General features: G+C 47.9%; 1 protein-coding gene across 7 annotated transcripts in view; it reads right to left on the bottom strand.

The window, feature by feature from the left end:
* The window catches only part of LOC148016928 (UBQ, helicase-c and DEAD-like helicase domain-containing protein), a 263,742-nt gene that overhangs the window by 9,287 nt on the left and 234,863 nt on the right, over positions 1–19,592 (bottom strand). For 4 of the 7 annotated variants that reach the window (XM_087663099.1, XM_087663101.1, XM_087663102.1 and 1 more), the window contains 3 exons: positions 4,518–4,685; positions 4,215–4,327; positions 3,450–3,573 (listed from right to left, as the gene is read on the bottom strand). In XM_087663099.1, the coding sequence (XP_087519225.1) occupies positions 3,450–3,573; positions 4,215–4,327; positions 4,518–4,685 (405 nt within the window). The remainder of the gene's footprint in view (positions 1–3,449; positions 3,574–4,214; positions 4,328–4,517; positions 4,686–19,592) is intronic. The other 3 variants (XR_015687890.1, XR_015687891.1, XM_087663100.1) reach the window with 2 other exon arrangements.

The following is a 19,592-nucleotide window of genomic DNA, read 5'->3' as shown; positions in this document are numbered from 1 at the left end:
GTGACAACAAAGGGATAAAGAGGGAGCTCACTGCCCCTCATAATCCACTCCAAAATGGAGTTGCAGAGCGTATGAATCGGACCATAGAAGATAAAATCTGTACTATGCTGTCTCATGCTGCATTACTCCATGGATTTTGGGCAGAGGCTGTTATGATAGCTGTTCACTTAATTAATCGGTCCACCGAACAGGTCTTTGGAGGGGGGGGATCCCCTAGGAAGCATGGTTGGGCAAGCCACCTTCATATGCTCACTTGAAAGTGTTTGGCTACAAGGCTTTTGTGCACATTCGTAAAGAAGAACGCAACAAACTTGAACCAAAGTCCTGTAAATGCATTTTCCTAGGATATGGCGACGAGGGTAAAATGGGGTATAGATTATGGGATCCTGAGAAAAGAAAAATAGTACGCAGCAATGATGTTATATTCTGGGAAGATCGCATGCATAAACAGCCCGAAAAGACTGAGGAGGTCTGTAGGGTTGTATTCTAGGAAGAAATACCTTTTGGACAGCAAAATGTGCCCGCTGTACAGTAGCAAATACCTGCTGTAAATGAACCTGCAAATGCAGAAAATAATGCTGGAAATGATCAGCCAGCCATTGCCCATAATGATGAGCCACTAGATGTGCAGGAAGAGTGAGGAGAGCAAGCTGTTAATGCTGATTTGCAGGCTGAAATGCTAGGACAGCAAGCTGAAAATGGAAATTTGCAGGCTCAATAGCTAGCAAACAATGATCATTGGGTTAGGAAATTGTCTAGGGCTACTAGACAACCTAATAGATTCATTCTTGATGCAAACAATGTGGCCGATTATGTCGTGTTGATAGACTGTGGTGAACCATCTTGCTTCAAGGAAGCCATGGACAGACAGGATAGCAAGAAATGGTATAAAGCCATGTTGTTAGAGATGGAATCTCTTGAGAAAAATGGCACTTGGAACTTGGTACGATTGCTAAAAGGGCAGAAAACCCTTCTATGCAAATGGATTTACAAAATGGTCACTTCTGGTTCCTCGCCAAAGTATAAAGTAAGATTAGTTGCAAAGGGGTACAAGCAGAAACATGGAGTTGACTTTGATGAGATCTTCTCTCCTGTAGTCAAGATGACTACATTGAGAACCATTTTGGGCTTGGTTGCAGTTGAAGGTATGGAGCTCATACAGATGGATGTAAAGACTGTATTCTTACATGATGATCTGCATGAAGACATATATATGCAGTAGTCTGAAGGGTTTGTGGCAAAAGGGAAAGAGAAGATGGTATGTAAACTAAAAAGGAGTTTGTATGGGCTGAAACAAGCATCAAGAGAATGGTATCATAAGTTTGATACATTTATGCAGTCTCAAGGTTTTCATAGAAGTCAAGTGGATCACTGCTTGTACACCAAGAAGGCAGCAGATGGTAGCTTGATTATCTTGGTTCTGTATGATGATGACATGCTGATTGCTAGCAGGGATTACTCATGCCTTGGACTCACTGAAGTAAAGTCTTCATGGCAGCTTTGACATGAAGGATCTTGGTGATGCAAATCACATTCTTGGCATGCGAATACTTAGAGATAGGTCAAAAGGATTACTCTATCTATCTCAACAAGAGTATATCTCCAAGGTTTTGCAGTGTTTCAATATGGAGGGGAGGAAAACAATTGGGGTTCCATTGCCTCCATATGTGAAACTTAGTGCAGAGGACAGCCCTACATCTGATGATGAGAAGGCTGAAATGGCCAAGATACCATATGCTTCAGCTGTTGGCAGTTTGATGTATGCTATGGTTGCTACATGTCCTAACATTGCCTTTGCAGTGGGAGTGGTTAGCAGCTACATGGCAAACCCTGGTAAAAAGCATTGAAAAGTAGTGAAAGGTATTATGAGATACCTCAAAGGCACAAAGGATTTGTGCATCTGCTTTGGAAAGTAGAAGGCATCTATCGTTGGTTTTACAGATGTAGACTATGTTGGTCATGCGGACTGCAGAAAGTTCACTTCTGGTTATGTGTTTACCTTCACAGGAGGAGCACTCTCTTGGATCTCCAAGCTACAAAAGTGTGTTGCATTGTCTACTACAGAGACAGAGTATGTGGCTGCCACTAGGGCATGCAAGGAGGCTTTATGGCTTTCATGTCTGGTGGGAGAGCTTGGCATTACAGAGTTACTTGTTCTCCATTGTGATAGTTAGAGTGCTATCATGCTAGTACGGAATCCTGTCTTTCATACAAAGACGAAGCACATACAGGTGAAGTATCACTTCATTAGAGATGTACTTGATAGCAAGAGCATTGAGCTTGTCAAAGTGTATACAGATGATAATCCTGCAGGTCTTCTCACGAAGGGTTTTCCAGCAAAGTGGTTTGCTCATTTCCGACAGATGATGGGAGTTGGATAGGTATATGTATTTCAGCTTTGTACATACCTAGACTTAGCTGATTCTTTTCTCCTCTTAAGGCACATTGCCTTTAGGTGGGAGGTTGTTAGGAATAAAGGGCCATCATGCCTTTTATATGTGCACGGGTATGAACACACCCTTAACACATTTGTACTTTCATATATATCTAACTAAAACCTAAAGAGGTACACACAAAAAAAAATTGTACCCAAGAACATTGTGCATCTTTCTCTCTGACTCTCACTATCTACTCTTGCTCACGTTTTGCTCTCTACTTGCAGGACATTGCATCGCCACTACACATCGCTCACTTCATCTCTTGTGTGGATACTTCTTCAAGGTTTATAACATGATCATACCTCGTGATTTGGAAGTACCTCGCCCTTTCTCTCACCTCAATATTGATTCCACATTAACATTTAATCCATAAACATTAAAAAATCAAATGAAGCTTAGACTTTTAATGCTTATATATGTGCATAAAGTCTTTTGATTGCCAATGATGGTTTGCCATGGCCATGGAGTGGCAACTCCCTACGTCCCAATTACTGGCACACCGATAAAAGACTAGCACAAGCCACTCTTATCTTGGCACACCACCAAAAGGCTAGCACAAGCCACACTTATCCTAAGCACAAGTACTAGACAAAAACCATGTCTAGTCATACCCATCATGTACAACACATGCCCCCCATGTACATAGAAGCATACTGTTCAGGCATGGACTAGCACAATAGGAGAGGAAGAGGACTGAAGGGAGAGGGAGCTAGCACTGGTACTGGCTGGAGAGGAAACAGCAAGTGGGTCTTGGTCAAAAGCTTGCGATGGTGCACAGCATGCAGCAGATAGCAGCACCAGCTTATCAAACCTTCCTATGGAAGACTCTTAATGCTGATCAAAGGGCTTCCTTCTTACACTGAAATGGTAGAAAGCTACATGCTCAAATGTCTCATTACTAGAATTGCAGAAGTAAAATGCATCTCTCTTTTCCTTTTCACCAGAAAAGAGAACTGATTTAGAAAACATATTCACAATGGTTACCAAGTTAGTAATTTCAATGCTTCCTACCTGTGCTGCTATACCAATGCCTCCAGGATGCCGATCAAATACAAGAAGCCTTTCTGGGAAGTATCTTGTATCATGAGGATTTGCACACTCTGTACCAAGGTCTGAACTGTTACACAAGATGTACCTGTAATAGTATCAACCTTTCAGGCGAAAAAAATATTGGAAAAAAGGGTGGTAAAATAGCACTATAATGTTTGACACTTCATCAGGTTGAATGACGTAAATAGGCTCCACTAGTACAGTGAATAGCTTATGCAACATCAACTTTGCGGTGTGTACATTAAGCAAGATTGACAAGGCATGAGGGAGCTGGTAGAAGGGAGAAATATGGATGGTTTAGTTTGGTCACAGCAAAGTTAGTCTATCATCCACAGCCTGCCTAACCTGAAAAAGCATGTTACTTAGAGTGCTCAAGATGGTGACTCCAATGTTTTCTTCTGCAATACTTGCTTTTGCATTCACCACCGATTCTTTTTCAGATCTTTAACTTGGATGTCCTTTTATGTTAGCTTTCCCTGTTTCATTTGTCATGGTTTTGTCTATAGTTGTGTTTTGAAAAGCCTTGAATATTTTTTTCCAAATTTTGCATCTATGCACATGTGAATTTATGTCTCTCCCTCACATGAACACATACAGGATGCATTAATGCCCCATGTAAGTACATTGCATGAATGTACATGTGCACATAAAGGTAAGCCATCAACCAAAAGCTTAAAATCAAGCTGTGATTATATTTCTTTAAAATGAACGTATCAATGTACTTACAAGGGCATGATATTGAGGAGTGCATGAGATGCTGCATGCAGACCTGCTCTAAATGGAAGCCCTGCATTATCCAGTTTGCTCCTGATTGCATGAGGAACTCTGATCCAAGCTGCCTGTATGCAATACACATCCATATTAGCTTTCCAAACAAGATCCGATATGGCCTCCTCTACCACTTGAAGTGTGATTAAAAAATTTACACATTTTTTAATTGGAGCACAAAACTATAGGAACTGAAAACCATAGTAAAAGATCACCCGGATGCATTTGAATATAGTCAGCATCCTTAATGAACCAGAATACCTGGGATTCATAAGAGTAATCTGGAAGAAACAGGTCTACAGAATCAAATGTCTGATTGGTCCCCTGCCATATACGACGAAAACCAATCCACCTAGTTGTCACTTTGCATAAGCTTGCTTGTGCTGTAGTAGTTGGGCACTGCACATCAATTGCTTTCCTTGGATATGCCTATGACAATATAAGAATAACATAGCCCTTGAGATAACACTGAAAACTATAGACAAAGGAAGCATATATTCATGTCTTCAATATCACCTTGAAAGACAAGGATTACAGTTACAATTTTGAACCTTACAACTTCATAATAATCTCAAGGGAGTGGAAGCATTTCAACTAAGCTGCATACACAACCTTGTGTAAAGTGACCTAAGTCAGACTCACCTGCAATCATATGTGCTCGGTTTTGTCCAAAAAATCCTAGATTCCTACATTCTACAACAAATCAATTAAGTCCCACTGCAGTGAAGTGATGACACCCTTGAGAGGGGGTCCCTTGCTTCCTGCCCCTGCCCTAAACAAAGCGTCATCTGATTAGTTAAGCAAGATCGAGGTCACAATAACTCACTTTCTGTGTTGTTGCATCCCAGTTCCCTTCGGCCTTCACTTGTCCACTCAGCCTGCACACTACCTTTCCAGCCTTCCCCTCCATCCAGCCAGTCACAGCAGCCTCCCATTTTCCTCCCTTCTTGCCTTGCTCCCCCTCCCCTTATGGCAGCCCCGAAACAAAACTTAGAAACAAACAAGGACTTGGATACTATCCCAACAAAATGAAGCAGCAAACACATTACACAGGACATCAGCCATTCTCCACCATCACAGCATAAACAGGAATGGAAAGAGACCACACCAGTTCAAGAGTTTTGGATGCTCTTTATGAGGATCCTCTGATGGAACGTGCAAGGTCTGGGCAGAAAATTGTTCCAACAGGGTCAAACGGCAAAGCCTAATGGGGCAATACATAGGGCACAACTGGGAGATCAATAGATTTTCTCATAATATAGGAGCATAATTGGACTTCTGGACATTCATAATGTCAGTAAAATGTTAGAATGGCCTATAAGACCTGAACAGGGTACAATTGAAGATGATGTTCAACATAGAGTACTGTCAAAATATGAGTAAAAAGTAAAAACCAAGTCATGCTGTAAAAGTCCTATCAATAGAGAAGCAAAAGACACAAGAATGCCTAATGTAGTATCTACTCATCCCACAATTTCTTATGGGGTGTCACAACTTGTGATCCAAAATGTTGAGAGTTAAAATACCTTGCCAAGCACCTCCTGTACTAGATCATAATGACTTTGAATTATCAACCATTTTGGCAGAATAGGCCCCTAGGGGGGAAGAGGAGGGTGGCCAAGAAGGGGTGGGGGTGAGAGGGGTCTCTTGAGGAGGTGGTCGTCTCGCCTGACATAATGCTATAGCTTTATCCAAGAAAACTCCTGATGATGACCTGCTATGTGATAGGTAGATTGAATGTATGGTGGCCAACCGGTCTTGAGTTCAATTCATACATCCATATTGGTCATCTTGCAACAGGAACAAAAACAACAAGATTTAAACTCAAATCCACAAGTTGATAACACCATTGCTTATCACTAGGAAAACATGAGAGAGAGAGAGAGAGTGATTTGACGATGGGGCCGAGGTCTGGAGAGAGAGGAGCGATGCAGGAAACGATGGCGGCTGCCCAGCCCTAGGCCTTCTGCCCCGCCGCTTCTTGCTCATGCCCTGTGGCCCTGCCTGTGGGTTTCCTGTAGCAGCCCGCTGCCCTGTCCGACAAGCAGACCTGTTACCCGCTGAAGAGCAGACCTGTCCCGCTGCGGTTTCCTGCTCAGGCGGCGCCTCCTGTGGCAGCCCGCTGCCCGGTCTGACAACCGGACCTGTTGCCCGCTGAAGAATAGGCCTGTCCCGCCGCGGTTTCCTGCTCAGGCCCTGTCACTCTGCTTGCGGGCGCCTCCTGTGGCAGCCCGCTACCCTGTCTGACAACCAGACCTGTTACTCGCTGAAGAACAGATTTGCCCCGCTGCCCCTGTTCTTCTGCACTAAGGTGCAGAGATAGACAGAGGACCAACGCCACTCAGACAGCCAGTGTTCCCGTCAACGTGACCTGCACACTGCCTACCTGGCCTGCCAACGCGACCTGCACACTGTCTACCTGTAACCGTGCTGCGCTGCATAGTGGAAGCCCTGACCAGAGAATCGCCAGGATCAAAGGGTGTGCTTGCAGAATACGTCCCTGCACAGGCCGGGACACGACAGTTTAGGGACAGGCAGATAGACATTTTACAAGGACAGATCTGTGCCTAGGAGGCAGCAGATTATTGAAGAGCAGAGACTGTAGACAGTACATCCTGCTGCTGCAGTGAGGGAGTGAGCAAAAGAGAGAAGACAGTGGTATGGCTGGCCTGGATATGGATTTTCTCGACCGGACGGTGGCAGCCCTTGGCCCTGATTCCGATACCGAGGAGCCGGAGGATATGGTGCCATGCACGGAGGAGCCGCCTCCGGGTTCTGAACTGCCGCCGGCAGGCAAACGCTCTAAGCACACTTCAGACGAGCCAATGGGTCCTCAGGACCGTTCCTATGCGCAGGTTGCCTCCGAACCTGTGGATTCGCAGGAAATAGACTGGGAGCATTTGCTGGACTTTGCCAATACTCTGCTTGGCGATTATGTCCAGCATAATAATGAAACTTTCTCTGCTGCGGCTGCGGATGATGTGCTGGAAGCGACAGTGGACCCAAAATCAGTCTTGCGGTCCTTCTCGGTGTTCTATGACCGTGCAGTTATACTTTTTTTCACCGGCAGGATCCCAGTGCTCTCACATATTCGCCAGTGGATGCACCACTTATTGCAAGGGGAGTATGTTGAGGAGATCTTCCTTGACCCTCGCGGCTTTTATGAGGTGCTGTTGAAATCTGAATCGCATCGAGCTGAGCTACTGTCCAAGTTGCCACTATTCTTTGACCGCCGCTTGGTCCATGTGGTACCATGGCGCCCTATGGCTGACTTCCAGCGTCTGCTTCAACGCGAATGCCCGGTGTGGGTGGAAGTGGAAAATTGTCCAGCGGTATATTGGCCATTGTTGAAAGACGCGATGGCGGTTGTGGGCACAGTGCTGGTTCCCCCAAGCCTCAGGGCTATGAACCGAAACCGTCTATGCATGTTATGGGATACGGCCAGGAAAAGGCCTGCGTGGCTTCGCCTCAATTGCTCTGGCATGCATCCTTTGCATTTTCGCCTGAAATGGGGCAATTTTGCCGGACACTGCTTTTCATGTGGTAAATTAGGGCATTTTGTAGCTGAATGCCCGGAACGGCAACTGTCTTCTGAGGAGGCGCAGGTTGTGCAGCCCAAGGATGACATGGTGCTTGATGCTCAGACACAGGAGACCCTTCAGCCACCTACTGTCATGGATAAAGGTAAACAACAGGTCCGAGCTTTGGATTCTCCTAGCTCTGATTGGATTGAGGCACGACAAAAAAAAGGTAAAAAGTTGGACGCAGGCCTGGTAGATCCTGGGCCTCATGTTTCCCCGGATTCCGTGCGCACGTACACGCGCAGGAAAGACATGGTCACCTCACAGCAGGTTGCGCGTACCATGGCCCCGTCAGCCCCCCGTCATCCGTCTTCAAGGAAAGTCTATTCCGAGGGCCCCAAGGGCCCACCTGCTAAGTTGGCGTTTGATGCGAAAGGCAATGTGATTACTCCTTGGGATAGGCGTTACCCCCGCCCTGCTCCCAAGGTAGTGGATTTCCCTTCTACCTCTAAAGCAGGTCGCCCGAATTCATTTGCAGTATTGGCTGATTTTTTGGATGAGGGTGTCCTGGATGCCCTCGCGGAAAAGATGCAATCGAGGCAACAGGCGCCTCGTTCCTGACTTCCTTTTTTTGAAAATATATGAAGATTGCCACGTGGAACGTGCGAGGCATTTGCTCTCGCCATAAGCAACATACCATGTGGTCTGTCTTGCATGAGAATCAGTGGGATGTATTATGTGCAGTGGAGCACAAAAGTCATGGTGAGGCAGGAAAGGTTGTGGATTGTCGTGGATTTCGTCTGTTTTATGCAGGGACACATGCTAAGCATTATTCGGGCATGCTGATGATTGTTCATGAGAAATACCAGCCTGTTCTTGTTAAAAATGATGTGCACGGCCGCTTTCTGGTAATTGAAGTCCTATTTGAAGGCGAGATTTTATGGTTGCTGGGACTTTATGCTCCCAATGATCCCGCATCCCGACGGGATCTATGGTCGACTTTGCAGGGCTCCATGGCACTTTGCCGCAGAGGGTTTTTGATGGGAGATTTCAATATGTGTGTTGACTCTTCTTAGTCCACCTCAGGGCATTCGGTAATGGATACGCCAGAAAGCCGGGTGTGGCACTCCTTTGCTTTGCACATACTTAAGCAAGATCTTTGGTCGTGGCTTCACCCTTCTGTTTCAGGTTTTACTTTTCATTCTGCACAATATGCAACCACTTGGTCGCGGTTGGACAGAATGTATATCATGCAGGGGGATGATTTTCTTCCCGAGATGCTGGAGATGAAGGTCTTGCAGCAATATGCGTTGTCGGATCATTTTCCCCTCCAGCTTGAGATGCGGGCACAATCTGTTGCACCTTTTATGCAGTTACTGGATAAGCTCCCTTTACACTTCAACTCCTCTTATTTGAAGCATCCAATTTTTCAGGATTATATGCAGCAACTGATTGAGAGGTTCTTATTGGACTTCGCCTCTGAGGGCTTGGCTTCGTTTGCACGCCTGCTCTCTAATGTGCAGCGGGTTGCTCGGCAGTATGGGATTCACACTGCCTCTCTTTGTTGCCGACGTCGACTTGCAGCAGAGGACTTATTGGCCTTGGTCCGTTCCTTGCTCCTGGATTCCCCAGATGATGATTTTCTGCTGTCACTGGAGCGGCGTTTGGCCCATCTTATTCAAGTCTTTAGCTTGAAATCTTATCAGCAGGCCAAGCTGCATAACTTGACTGACACATTGCAAGATAATGCCTGCCAGTCTCATAAGTTCTTTCGTGCCTTGCATGCTTCTCCGGCTCGCGAAAATATGACTCGACTTCAGGACTCGGAAGGTCGCATGGTCACTGATCCGCAGACCATTATCAATATGTGCAGAAATTATTTTATGGATCTTTTTGGTTCTTCTTCCTTGCCGTCTGGCCAGGTTACGCATGCCCGCTCGGTCTTCTATCAGCTGGTCCACCAGCAGGTTCCGTTTGATATGCAAGCCTCTTTGGAGGCGGATATTTGCGAAGAGGAGGTTATGGATGTTTTGTTGCACCTGCCTAAGGATAAAAGTCCTGGTTGGGATGGTCTCACTAATGAATTTTTTGAGCACTCAGCCACGCAGTTGGTAAAGCCTTTAGTGGTCATGTTCCAGCAGGTTTGGGAAACAGGGGTCATGCCTTCTTCATGGAAAGAAGGCCTTATCAAACTGATCCCCAAGGTCCCTTCGCCGTCAAAGCTGCAACACTGGAGACCAATTTTGTTGATGGGCGTGATGTATAAAATCTTTTCCAAAGTGCTGGCAAATCGGCTTCACAAGCACCTTCCAGCTCTTGTGCACCCCCTCCAATATGGTTTCATTAAGGGACGCAACATTTTGCACAATATCTTGAATGTGCAAATGGCTATTGATTATGCGAGGCACTCCAATCAGCAAGTGGTCTTGATTCAACTGGACCTGGAAAAGGCGTTCGACTGTGTGGACTGGTCTTTCCTTGCAGAGCTTATGTCTGCTATGGGCTTTGGGATCCGCATGTCCCGATTGATCTACACCATTAGTACTGAGGCTTCTTCAAGAGTTATGCTTAATGGTGGGGTCACAGAGCCATTTCTCCTTGCACGCTCGCTCAGACAGGGCTGCTCTTTGAGTCCTCTCTTCTTTGCCTTGGCGACTCACCCGGTCCTTTCAATGTTATCCTCCATGGCGGCTTCTGCCCAGCTGGCAGGGTTATCTCTTCCTTTGGGGCAGCACTTCATTAGCCAATCTTTGGCTGATGACTCCTTTATGATTTTGCAAGCGGACAGGGATAACATTCGCAAGGCATTAGATGTTTGGACGCTCTTTGGTCAAGCTTCTGGTCTTCGCATCAATGCCTTAAAGTCAGCCATTCTCAGTTGCACGGAGCCTGATTTAGAGTCATTAGGCTGGCAGGGCCAGGTGGTTTCTCGTGGCTCGATTGTCAGGCATCTTGGATACCCATTGGGGGTGGATGTACGGCCAAAGGCCCTGCTGGAGTGGATTTCACACAAACTGGCCGTGAAGTTTATGTATTGGAAGTCGCAAGCCTGGCCGTTCCATGTCCGCCTCAAAGTGGCTCAGACAATTATGCCACCAATGCTGACGTATTTCCTGCCATTACTGCCATGGACGCCCAGTACTTTGAAGGCTCTTACTCATCCCATTCGTTTCATGCTATGGAAGAAAGATTCACTGCAGGCAGGCATTTCCTGGATTTCATGGTCACATGCATGTACCCCTAAGCACATGGGTGGTGGAGCTATTTTGGATGCAGAAACTCATATGCTGGCTCTTCGTTGGTCTCTGTTTCGTGCCATGTGTGTGGATCATCACCCGTGGACCATCATAGCCCGTTATTTTCTTGAGGACAGCGGCCTGCGCCAGGGTAACACACGGCTTCGAGCCTCATGGTGGCATGTCCTTAATGCTGACGCTCGATTCTCCAGTCCCTCTTCCTCTTTGTTAGTGCATTTGGTCGGCTCTTGGAAAGTGGTGCTCCAAAAGGCCCGTTGGCATCCTGTAGGGGACCGTGTGCAGACAAATTCTTTTCAGCTGGAATTGTTGGCGGTATCCACATTACTTTCATGGGAAGATAAACATCAGCTCAGACCAAGATTTAATCGCATGGCCCGTTTGGATGTGACTTCGATTGCGGATGCTACCCTTGCCACTCGCAATGCCCTTGTATCATTTCGGACTGCTAGGAGACTTTTCAGGATCCCGCGCGGATACCGTGATTTATGGGGGAAGCTTTCCTCGGAACTTCAGGGTAGGCAACCCTTTCCTGCCCTGGCTATGGATCGCCCTTGGCAGGACTGGGACCTTGCAGGCCGGTTGAGTCTGGAAAAGGCCTCTACTAATCAGGTGTATCATCTTCTCATTAAAGATCACCAATGGTTGTGTGTGAAAGTTAATGCTGTTTGGGGCCTGCGGAAATCACTGTCATGGTGGCAGGCAACGCTGATGGAGGGATGGCAGAATAAGACACCTTTCAAATGTAAGGTCTTTCTGTGGCGGGTAATGATTGGTGGTCTTCCTCTTGCCTCGGCCCTTTCCAAGCGTCGAATCTCGAATGGCACTTGCTTCTTCTGCACCACTTCGGCGGAATCGGCCCGACATCGTTTTCTTTCTTGCCCGCTCGCCAAGAATATCTGGTCACTCTTGTCACAAATCTGGCACGCGGTGGTGGGGTCTTCACTGACTCCCTTCGATTGGGTTTTTGTGCGACCGAAGTATCCCACACCGCCACCGTTACATATGAAGATCTTATTCCATTTTTTCAGATACTGGGGATGCTGGCACATTTGGACCACCCGAAATGCTTTTCTCTTTGACTCAGCTTCTAATGTACCGCGACATATTGCAAGGCTTAAAGGGCTCTTGCATTGGCAGCTAGATCTCATCAGGCACTCTGACTTGCTCCCTCGGGAGGATTTGTATTCCTGGCATTTGGCAATTGCCTCTGGGTCCTTGCCATGATTGGTGTAACTTTTTAGTACCCTAGTCCGGGGATTTCCCACACGTTGGCCTACGGCCCTCGTGCCTCTTGTACTCGTGTAATCATGTAATCTTGTACTTTTTTCGTAATTAATACAATTACCTTTTACGAAAAAAAAAGGATATTTTTACGAAAAAAAGAGAGAGAGAAAGAGAGAGATATTGCGAGGCTTAAAGGTCTCTTGCATTGGCAGATAGATCTCATTTGGCACTCCGACTTACTCCCTCGGGAGGACTTACTTCCCGGCATATGGCAATTTCCTCTGCGTCTTTGCCATGACTTTTGTAACTCTTTTGTTGTTTAGTACTTCATAAATATAACATCCATTACGAGAGAGAGAGAGAGAGAGAGAGAGAGAGAGAGAGAGAGAGAGAGAGAGAGAGAGAGAGAGAGAGAGAGAGAGAGAGAGAGAGAGAGAGAGATCTATTAACGTCTTTAGAAGGCTAGAATGGCCTATGCGACTAATACAACTGGCATCATCATCTCTCATTAGAGAAGAAAACAAAATTGTGTCTAGGTTTACATGATAAATTGAAATGGAAATGAAGAATATGGAAAACTAAGAAACTGAAAAGAGTGTAGAATATCTCCCTCTTAGTGTATGAAATCCACCAAGTCTCTAGTTGCTAGAACCTTACAACCTAATGGAAGTGGCTAACTCTATACATCAATCGATGTAACACTCCTTTGTCTTCGGCTCTCTCTCACAAAGTTGGCACATGCGACCTTCTCTCTCCTATAGGTTGTTCCAGCAAAGGAACACAATACCAAATTACACAATCAAGGGATTAATTATAAAGTTCCCCAATTCAACAAATTATATGTAACCCCTTTGAATGGTTCTCTAGTTAAAAATTAGTAAGTATACTCTTGAAGCCCATGCAATCACTTATTTCGCAAGAGTTCTGCTCTCCCTCCTACACGTTTGCTCTTGCCTCCCTTGTGTAGCCACTTGCACGAGAGAGAGCGAGGGAGAGAGAGGGATGCAAAAGGATATAAATGTGAGTCATGACTACTAAGTCGTGTCTACATGACTGGCTTTGCAATTGGCCAATTTGCATGGAGAGAGAGAGCTCTTCTAAAGTTGCTATCTTGTGAGAGTGTGTGTGGAAGGAATTGAATGCCTATAAGTTGAGGTTTTCTTTTAAGAGAATTTTAAAACCACCCATTTGTAGACTCACACATAGGTTGTGCCACTATTACCCCTTTCACTGCTATCGTTGCTGCCTATGTGCCATACTGTCATGGAGATAGAGAGAGAGAGAGAGAGAGAGAGAGAGAGAGAGAGAGAGAGAGAGAGAGAGAGAGAGAGAGAGAGAGAGAGAGAGAGAGAGAGAGAGAGAGAGAGAGAGAGAGAGAGAGAGAGAGAGAGAGAGAGAGAGAGAGAGAGAGAGAGAGAGAGAGAGAGAGAGAGAGAGAGAGAGAGAGAGAGAGAGAGAGAGAGAGAGAGAGCCGTCGGTGCGTCCTGACGCCTGACTGCCCGCGCGACCACTTGACGACCTGCCTGACGACCTGCTTGACGACCTGCCTGCGCGCCGCCTGACGACCTGCCTGATGCCTGACGACCTGCGCGCCGCCTGACGACCTGCCTGATGCCTGACGACTGACGACCTGCGCGCCGCCTGACGACCTGCCTGATGCCTGACGACCTGCGCGCCGCCTGACGACCTGCCTGCGCGCCGCCTGACGACCTGCCTGAAGACCCACCCGCCGACGACACCCGCACTTCACAGGTCTGCATCGTCCCTGCCTCTTTTCCTGCCGTCGCATTCGTCCTCTGCCGTGGCCATCAGGTCCAAACCCGCTCGCCCTCTGCTGTGCGACTGTGGCCCACTGCAAGGAGTTCTGCTTGACGTCTCCCCTCGGACGTTGCACACTCACCTGGATCTGTGCCCTCAGCTGCTCGCCTGCCTTCACACGCCCTATTCGTCAGGGGTTCACTGGCGCGCGTCTGTCCTGTTCTGCACAGGTGCCCCGTTGCAGTCCTATTGCTGCAGCCAGGTGGTTCCTTGATTGTGCCGGTCTGCGGGACTTGCGGAGCGAGCAAGAGAGAGAGACAGAGAGCGAGAGAGAGAGAGAGAGAGAGAGAGAGAGAGGAAGGGACAGGCAGATAGACATTTTACAAGGACAGATCTGTGCCGAGGAGGCAGCAGATTATTGAAGAGCAGAGACTGTAGACAGTGCATCCTGCTGCTGCAGTGAGGGAGTGAGCAAAAGAGAGAAGACAGTGGTATGGCTGGCCTGGATATGGATTTTCTCGACCGGACGGTGGCAGCCCTTGGCCCTGATTCCGATACCGAGGAGCCGGAGGATATGGTGCCATGCACGGAGGAGCCGCCTCCGGGTTCTGAACTGCCGCCGGCAGGCAAACGCTCTAAGCACACTTCAGACGAGCCAATGGGTCCTCAGGACCGTTCCTATGCGCAGGTTGCCTCCGAACCTGTGGATTCGCAGGAAATAGACTGGGAGCATTTGCTGGACTTTGCCAATACTCTGCTTGGCGATTATGTCCAGCATAATAATGAAACTTTCTCTGCTGCGGCTGCGGATGATGTGCTGGAAGCGACAGTGGACCCAAAATCAGTCTTGCGGTCCTTCTCGGTGTTCTATGACCGTGCAGTTATACTTTTTTTCACCGGCAGGATCCCAGTGCTCTCACATATTCGCCAGTGGATGCACCACTTATTGCAAGGGGAGTATGTTGAGGAGATCTTCCTTGACCCTCGCGGCTTTTATGAGGTGCTGTTGAAATCTGAATCGCATCGAGCTGAGCTACTGTCCAAGTTGCCACTATTCTTTGACCGCCGCTTGGTCCATGTGGTACCATGGCGCCCTATGGCTGACTTCCAGCGTCTGCTTCAACGCGAATGCCCGGTGTGGGTGGAAGTGGAAAATTGTCCAGCGGTATATTGGCCATTGTTGAAAGACGCGATGGCGGTTGTGGGCACAGTGCTGGTTCCCCCAAGCCTCAGGGCTATGAACCGAAACCGTCTATGCATGTTATGGGATACGGCCAGGAAAAGGCCTGCGTGGCTTCGCCTCAATTGCGCTGGCATGCATCCTTTGCATTTTCGCCTGAAATGGGGCAATTTTGCCGGACACTGCTTTTCATGTGGTAAATTAGGGCATTTTGTAGCTGAATGCCCGGAACGGCAACTGTCTTCTGAGGAGGCGCAGGTTGTGCAGCCCAAGGATGACATGGTGCTTGATGCCCAGACACAGGAGACCCTTCAGCCCCCTACTGTCATGGGAAAAGGTAAACAACAGGTCCGAGCTTTGGATTCTCCTAGCTCTGATTGGATTGAGGCACGACAAAAAAAAGGTAAAAAGTTGGACGCAGGCCTGGCAGATCCTGGGCCTCATGTTTCCCCGGATTCCGTGCGCACGTACACGCGCAGGAAAGACATGGTCACCCCACAGCAGGTTGTGCGTACCATGGCCCCGTCAGCCCCCCGCAATCCGTCTTCAAGGAAAGTCTATTCCGAGGGCCCCAAGGGCCCACCTGCTAAGCTGGCGTTTGATGCGAAAGGCAATGTGATTACTCCTTGGGATAGGCGTTATCCCCGCCCTGCTCCCAAGGTAGTGGATTTCCCTTCTACCTCTAAAGCAGGTCGCCCGAATTCATTTGCAGTATTGGCTGATTTTCTGGATGAGGGTGTCCTGGATGCCCTCGCGGAAAAGATGCAATCGAGGCAACAGGCGCCTCGTTCCTGACTTCCTTTGTTTGAAAATATATGAAGATTGCCACGTGGAACGTGCGAGGCATTTGCTCTCGCCATAAGCAGCATACCATGTGGTCTGTCTTGCATGAAAATCAGTGGGATGTATTATGTGCAGTGGAGCACAGAAGTCATGGGGAGGCAGGAAAGGTTGTGGATTGTCGTGGATTTCGTCTGTTTTATGCAGGGACACATGCTAAGCATTATTCGGGCGTGCTGATGATTGTTCATGAGAAATACCAGCCTGTTCTTGTTAAAAATGATGTGCACGGCCGCTTTCTGGTAATCGAAGTCCTATTTGAAGGTGAGATTTTATGGCTGCTGGGACTTTATGCTCCCAATGATCCCACATCCCGACGGGATCTATGGTTGACTTTGCAGGGATCCATGGCACTTGGCCGCAGAGGGTTTTTGATGGGAGATTTCAATATGTGTGTTGACTCTTCGCAGTCCACCTCAGGGCATTCGGTAATGGATACGCCAGAAAGCCGGGTGTGGAACTCCTTTGCTTTGCACATACTTAAGCAAGATCTTTGGTCGTGGCTTCACCCTTCTGTTTCAGGTTTTACTTTTCATTCTGCGGAATATGCAACCACTTGGTCGCGATTGGACAGAATGTATATCATGCAGGGGGATGATTTTCTTCCCGAGATGCTGGAGATGAAGGTCTTGCAGCAATATGCGTTGTCGGATCATTTTCCCCTCCAGCTTGAGATGCGGGCACAATCTGTTGCACCTTTTATGCAGTTCCTGGATAAGCTCCCTTTACGCTTCAACTCCTCTTATTTGAAGCATCCAGTTTTTCAGGATTATATGCAGCAACTGATTGAGAGGTTCTTATTGGACTTCGCCTCTGAGGGCTTGGCTTCGTTTGCACGCCTGCTCTCTAATGTGCAGCGGGTTGCTCGGCAGTATGGGATTCACACTGCCTCTCTTTGTCGCCGCCGTCGACTTGCAGCAGAGGACTTATTGGTCTTGGTCCGTTCCTTGCTCCTGGATTCCCCAGATGATGATTTTCTGCTGTCACTGGAGCGGCGTTTGGCCCATCTTATTCAAGTCTTTAGCTTGAAATCTTATCAGCAGGCCAAGCTGCATAACTTGACTGACACATTGCACGATAATGCTTGCCAGTCTCATAAGTTCTTTCGCGCCTTGCATGCTTCTCCGGCTCGCGAAAATATGACTCGACTTCAGGACTCGGAAGGTCGCATGGTCATTGATCCGCAGACCATTATCAATATGTGCAGAAATTATTTTATGGATCTTTTTGGTTCTTCATCCTTGCCGTCTAGCCAGGTTACGCATGCCCGCTCGGTCTTCTATCAGCTGGTCCACCAGCAGGTTCCGCTTGATATGCAAGCCTCTTTGGAGGCGGATATTTGCGAAGAGGAGGTTATGGATGTGTTGTTGCACCTGCCTAAGGATAAAAGTCCTGGTTGGGATGGTCTCACTAATGAAATTTTTGAGCACTCAGCCACGCAGTTGGTAAAGCCTTTGGTGGTCATGTTCCAGCAGGTTTGGGAAACAGGGGTCATGCCTTCTTCATGGAAAGAAGGCCTCATCAAACTGATCCCCAAGGTCCCTTCGCCGTCAAAGCTGCAACACTGGAGACCAATTTCGTTGATGGGCGTGATGTATAAAATCTTTTCCAAAGTGCTGGCAAATCGGCTTCACAAGCACCTTCCAGCTCTTGTGCACCCCCTCCAATATGGTTTCATTAAGGGACGCAACATTTTGCACAATATCTTGAATGTGCAAATGGCTATTGATTATGCGAGGCACTCCAATCAGCAAGTGGTCTTGATTCAACTGGACCTGGAAAAGGCGTTGGACTGTGTGGACTGGTCTTTCCTTGCAGAGCTTATGTCTGCTATGGGCTTTGGGATCCGCATGTCCCGATTGATCTACACCATTAGTACTGAGGCTTCTTCAAGAGTTATGCTTAATGGTGGGGTCACAGAGCCATTTCTCCTTGCACGCTCGCTCAGACAAGGCTGCCCTTTGAGTCCTCTCTTCTTTGCCTTGGCGACTCACCCGGTCCTTTCAATGTTATCCTCCATGGCGGCTTCTGCCCAGCTGGCAGGGTTATCTCTTCCTTTGGGGCAGCACTTCATTAGCCAATCCTTGGCTGATGACTCCTTTATGATTTTGCAGGCGGACAGGGATAACATTCGCAAGGCATTAGATGTTTGGACGCTCTTTGGTCAAGCTTCTGGTCTTCGCATCAATGCCTTCAAGTCAGCCATTCTCAGTTGCACGGAGCCTGATTTAGAGTCATTAGGCTGGCAGGGCCAGGTGGTTTCTCGTGGCGCGATTGTCAGGCATCTTGGATACCCATTGGGGGTGGATGTACGGCCAAAGGCCCTGCTGGAGTGGATTTCACACAAACTGGCCGTGAAGTTTATGTATTGGAAGTCGCAAGCCTGGCCGTTCCATGTCCGCCTCAAAGTGGCTCAGACAATTATGCTACCAATGCTGACGTATTTCCTGCCATTACTGCCATGGACGCCCAGTACTTTGAAGGCTCTTACTCATCCCATTCGTTTCATGCTATGGAAGAAAGATTCACTGCAGGCAGGCATTTCCTGGATTTCATGGTCACATGCATGTACCCCTAAGCGCATGGGTGGTGGAGCTATTTTGGATGCAGAAACTCATATGCTGGCTCTTCGTTGGTCTCTGTTTCGTGCCATGTGTGTGGTTCATCACCCGTGGACCATCATAGCCCGTTATTTTCTTGAGGACAGCGGCCTCCGCCAGGGTAACACACGGCTTCGAGCCTCATGGTGGCATGTCCTTAATGCTGACGCTCGTTTCTCCAGTCCCTCTTCCTCTTTGTTAGTGCATTTGGTCGGCTCTTGGAAAGTGGTGCTCCAAAAGGCCCGTTGGCATCCTGTAGGGGACCGCGTGCAGACAAATTCTTTTCAGCTGGAATTGTTGGCGGTATCCACATTACTTTCATGGGAAGATAAACATCAGCTCAGACTAAGATTTAACCGCATGGCCCGTTTGGGTGTGACTTCGATTGCGGATGCTACCCTTGCCACTCGCAATGTCCTTGCATCATTTCGGACTGCTAGGAGACTTTTCAGGATCCCGCGCGGATACCGTGATTTGTAGGGGAAGCTTTCCTCGGAACTTCAGGGTAGGCAACCCTTTCCTGCCCTGGCTATGGATCGCCCTTGGCAGGACTGGGACCTTGCAGGCCGGTTGAGTCTGGAAAATGCCTCTACTAATCAGGTGTATCATCTTCTCATTAAAGATCACCAATGGTTGGGCGTGAAAGTTAATGCTGTTTGGGGCCTGCGGAAATCACTGTCATGGTGGCAGGCAACGCTGATGGAGGGATGGCAGAACAAGACACCTTTCAAATGCAAGGTCTTTCTGTGGCGGGTAATGATTGGTGGTCTTCCTCTTGCCTCGGCCCTTTCCAAGCGTCGAATCTCGAATGGCACTTGCTTCTTCTGCACCACTTCGGCGGAATCGGCCCGACATCGTTTTCTTTCTTGCCCGCTCGCCAAGAATATCTGGTCGCTCTTGTCACGAATCTGGCACGCGGTGGTGGGGTCTTCACTGACTCCCTTCGATTGGGTTTT

This window comes from Lygodium microphyllum, chromosome 22, assembly GCF_053477565.2.
Source record: "Lygodium microphyllum isolate KBCC chromosome 22, Lygodium_microphyllum_v1.1.10, whole genome shotgun sequence".
Lineage (NCBI taxonomy): Eukaryota > Viridiplantae > Streptophyta > Polypodiopsida > Schizaeales > Lygodiaceae > Lygodium > Lygodium microphyllum.
Note: the sequence above shows the minus strand (reverse complement) of the source record. Positions and strands in the feature narration are given on the sequence as shown.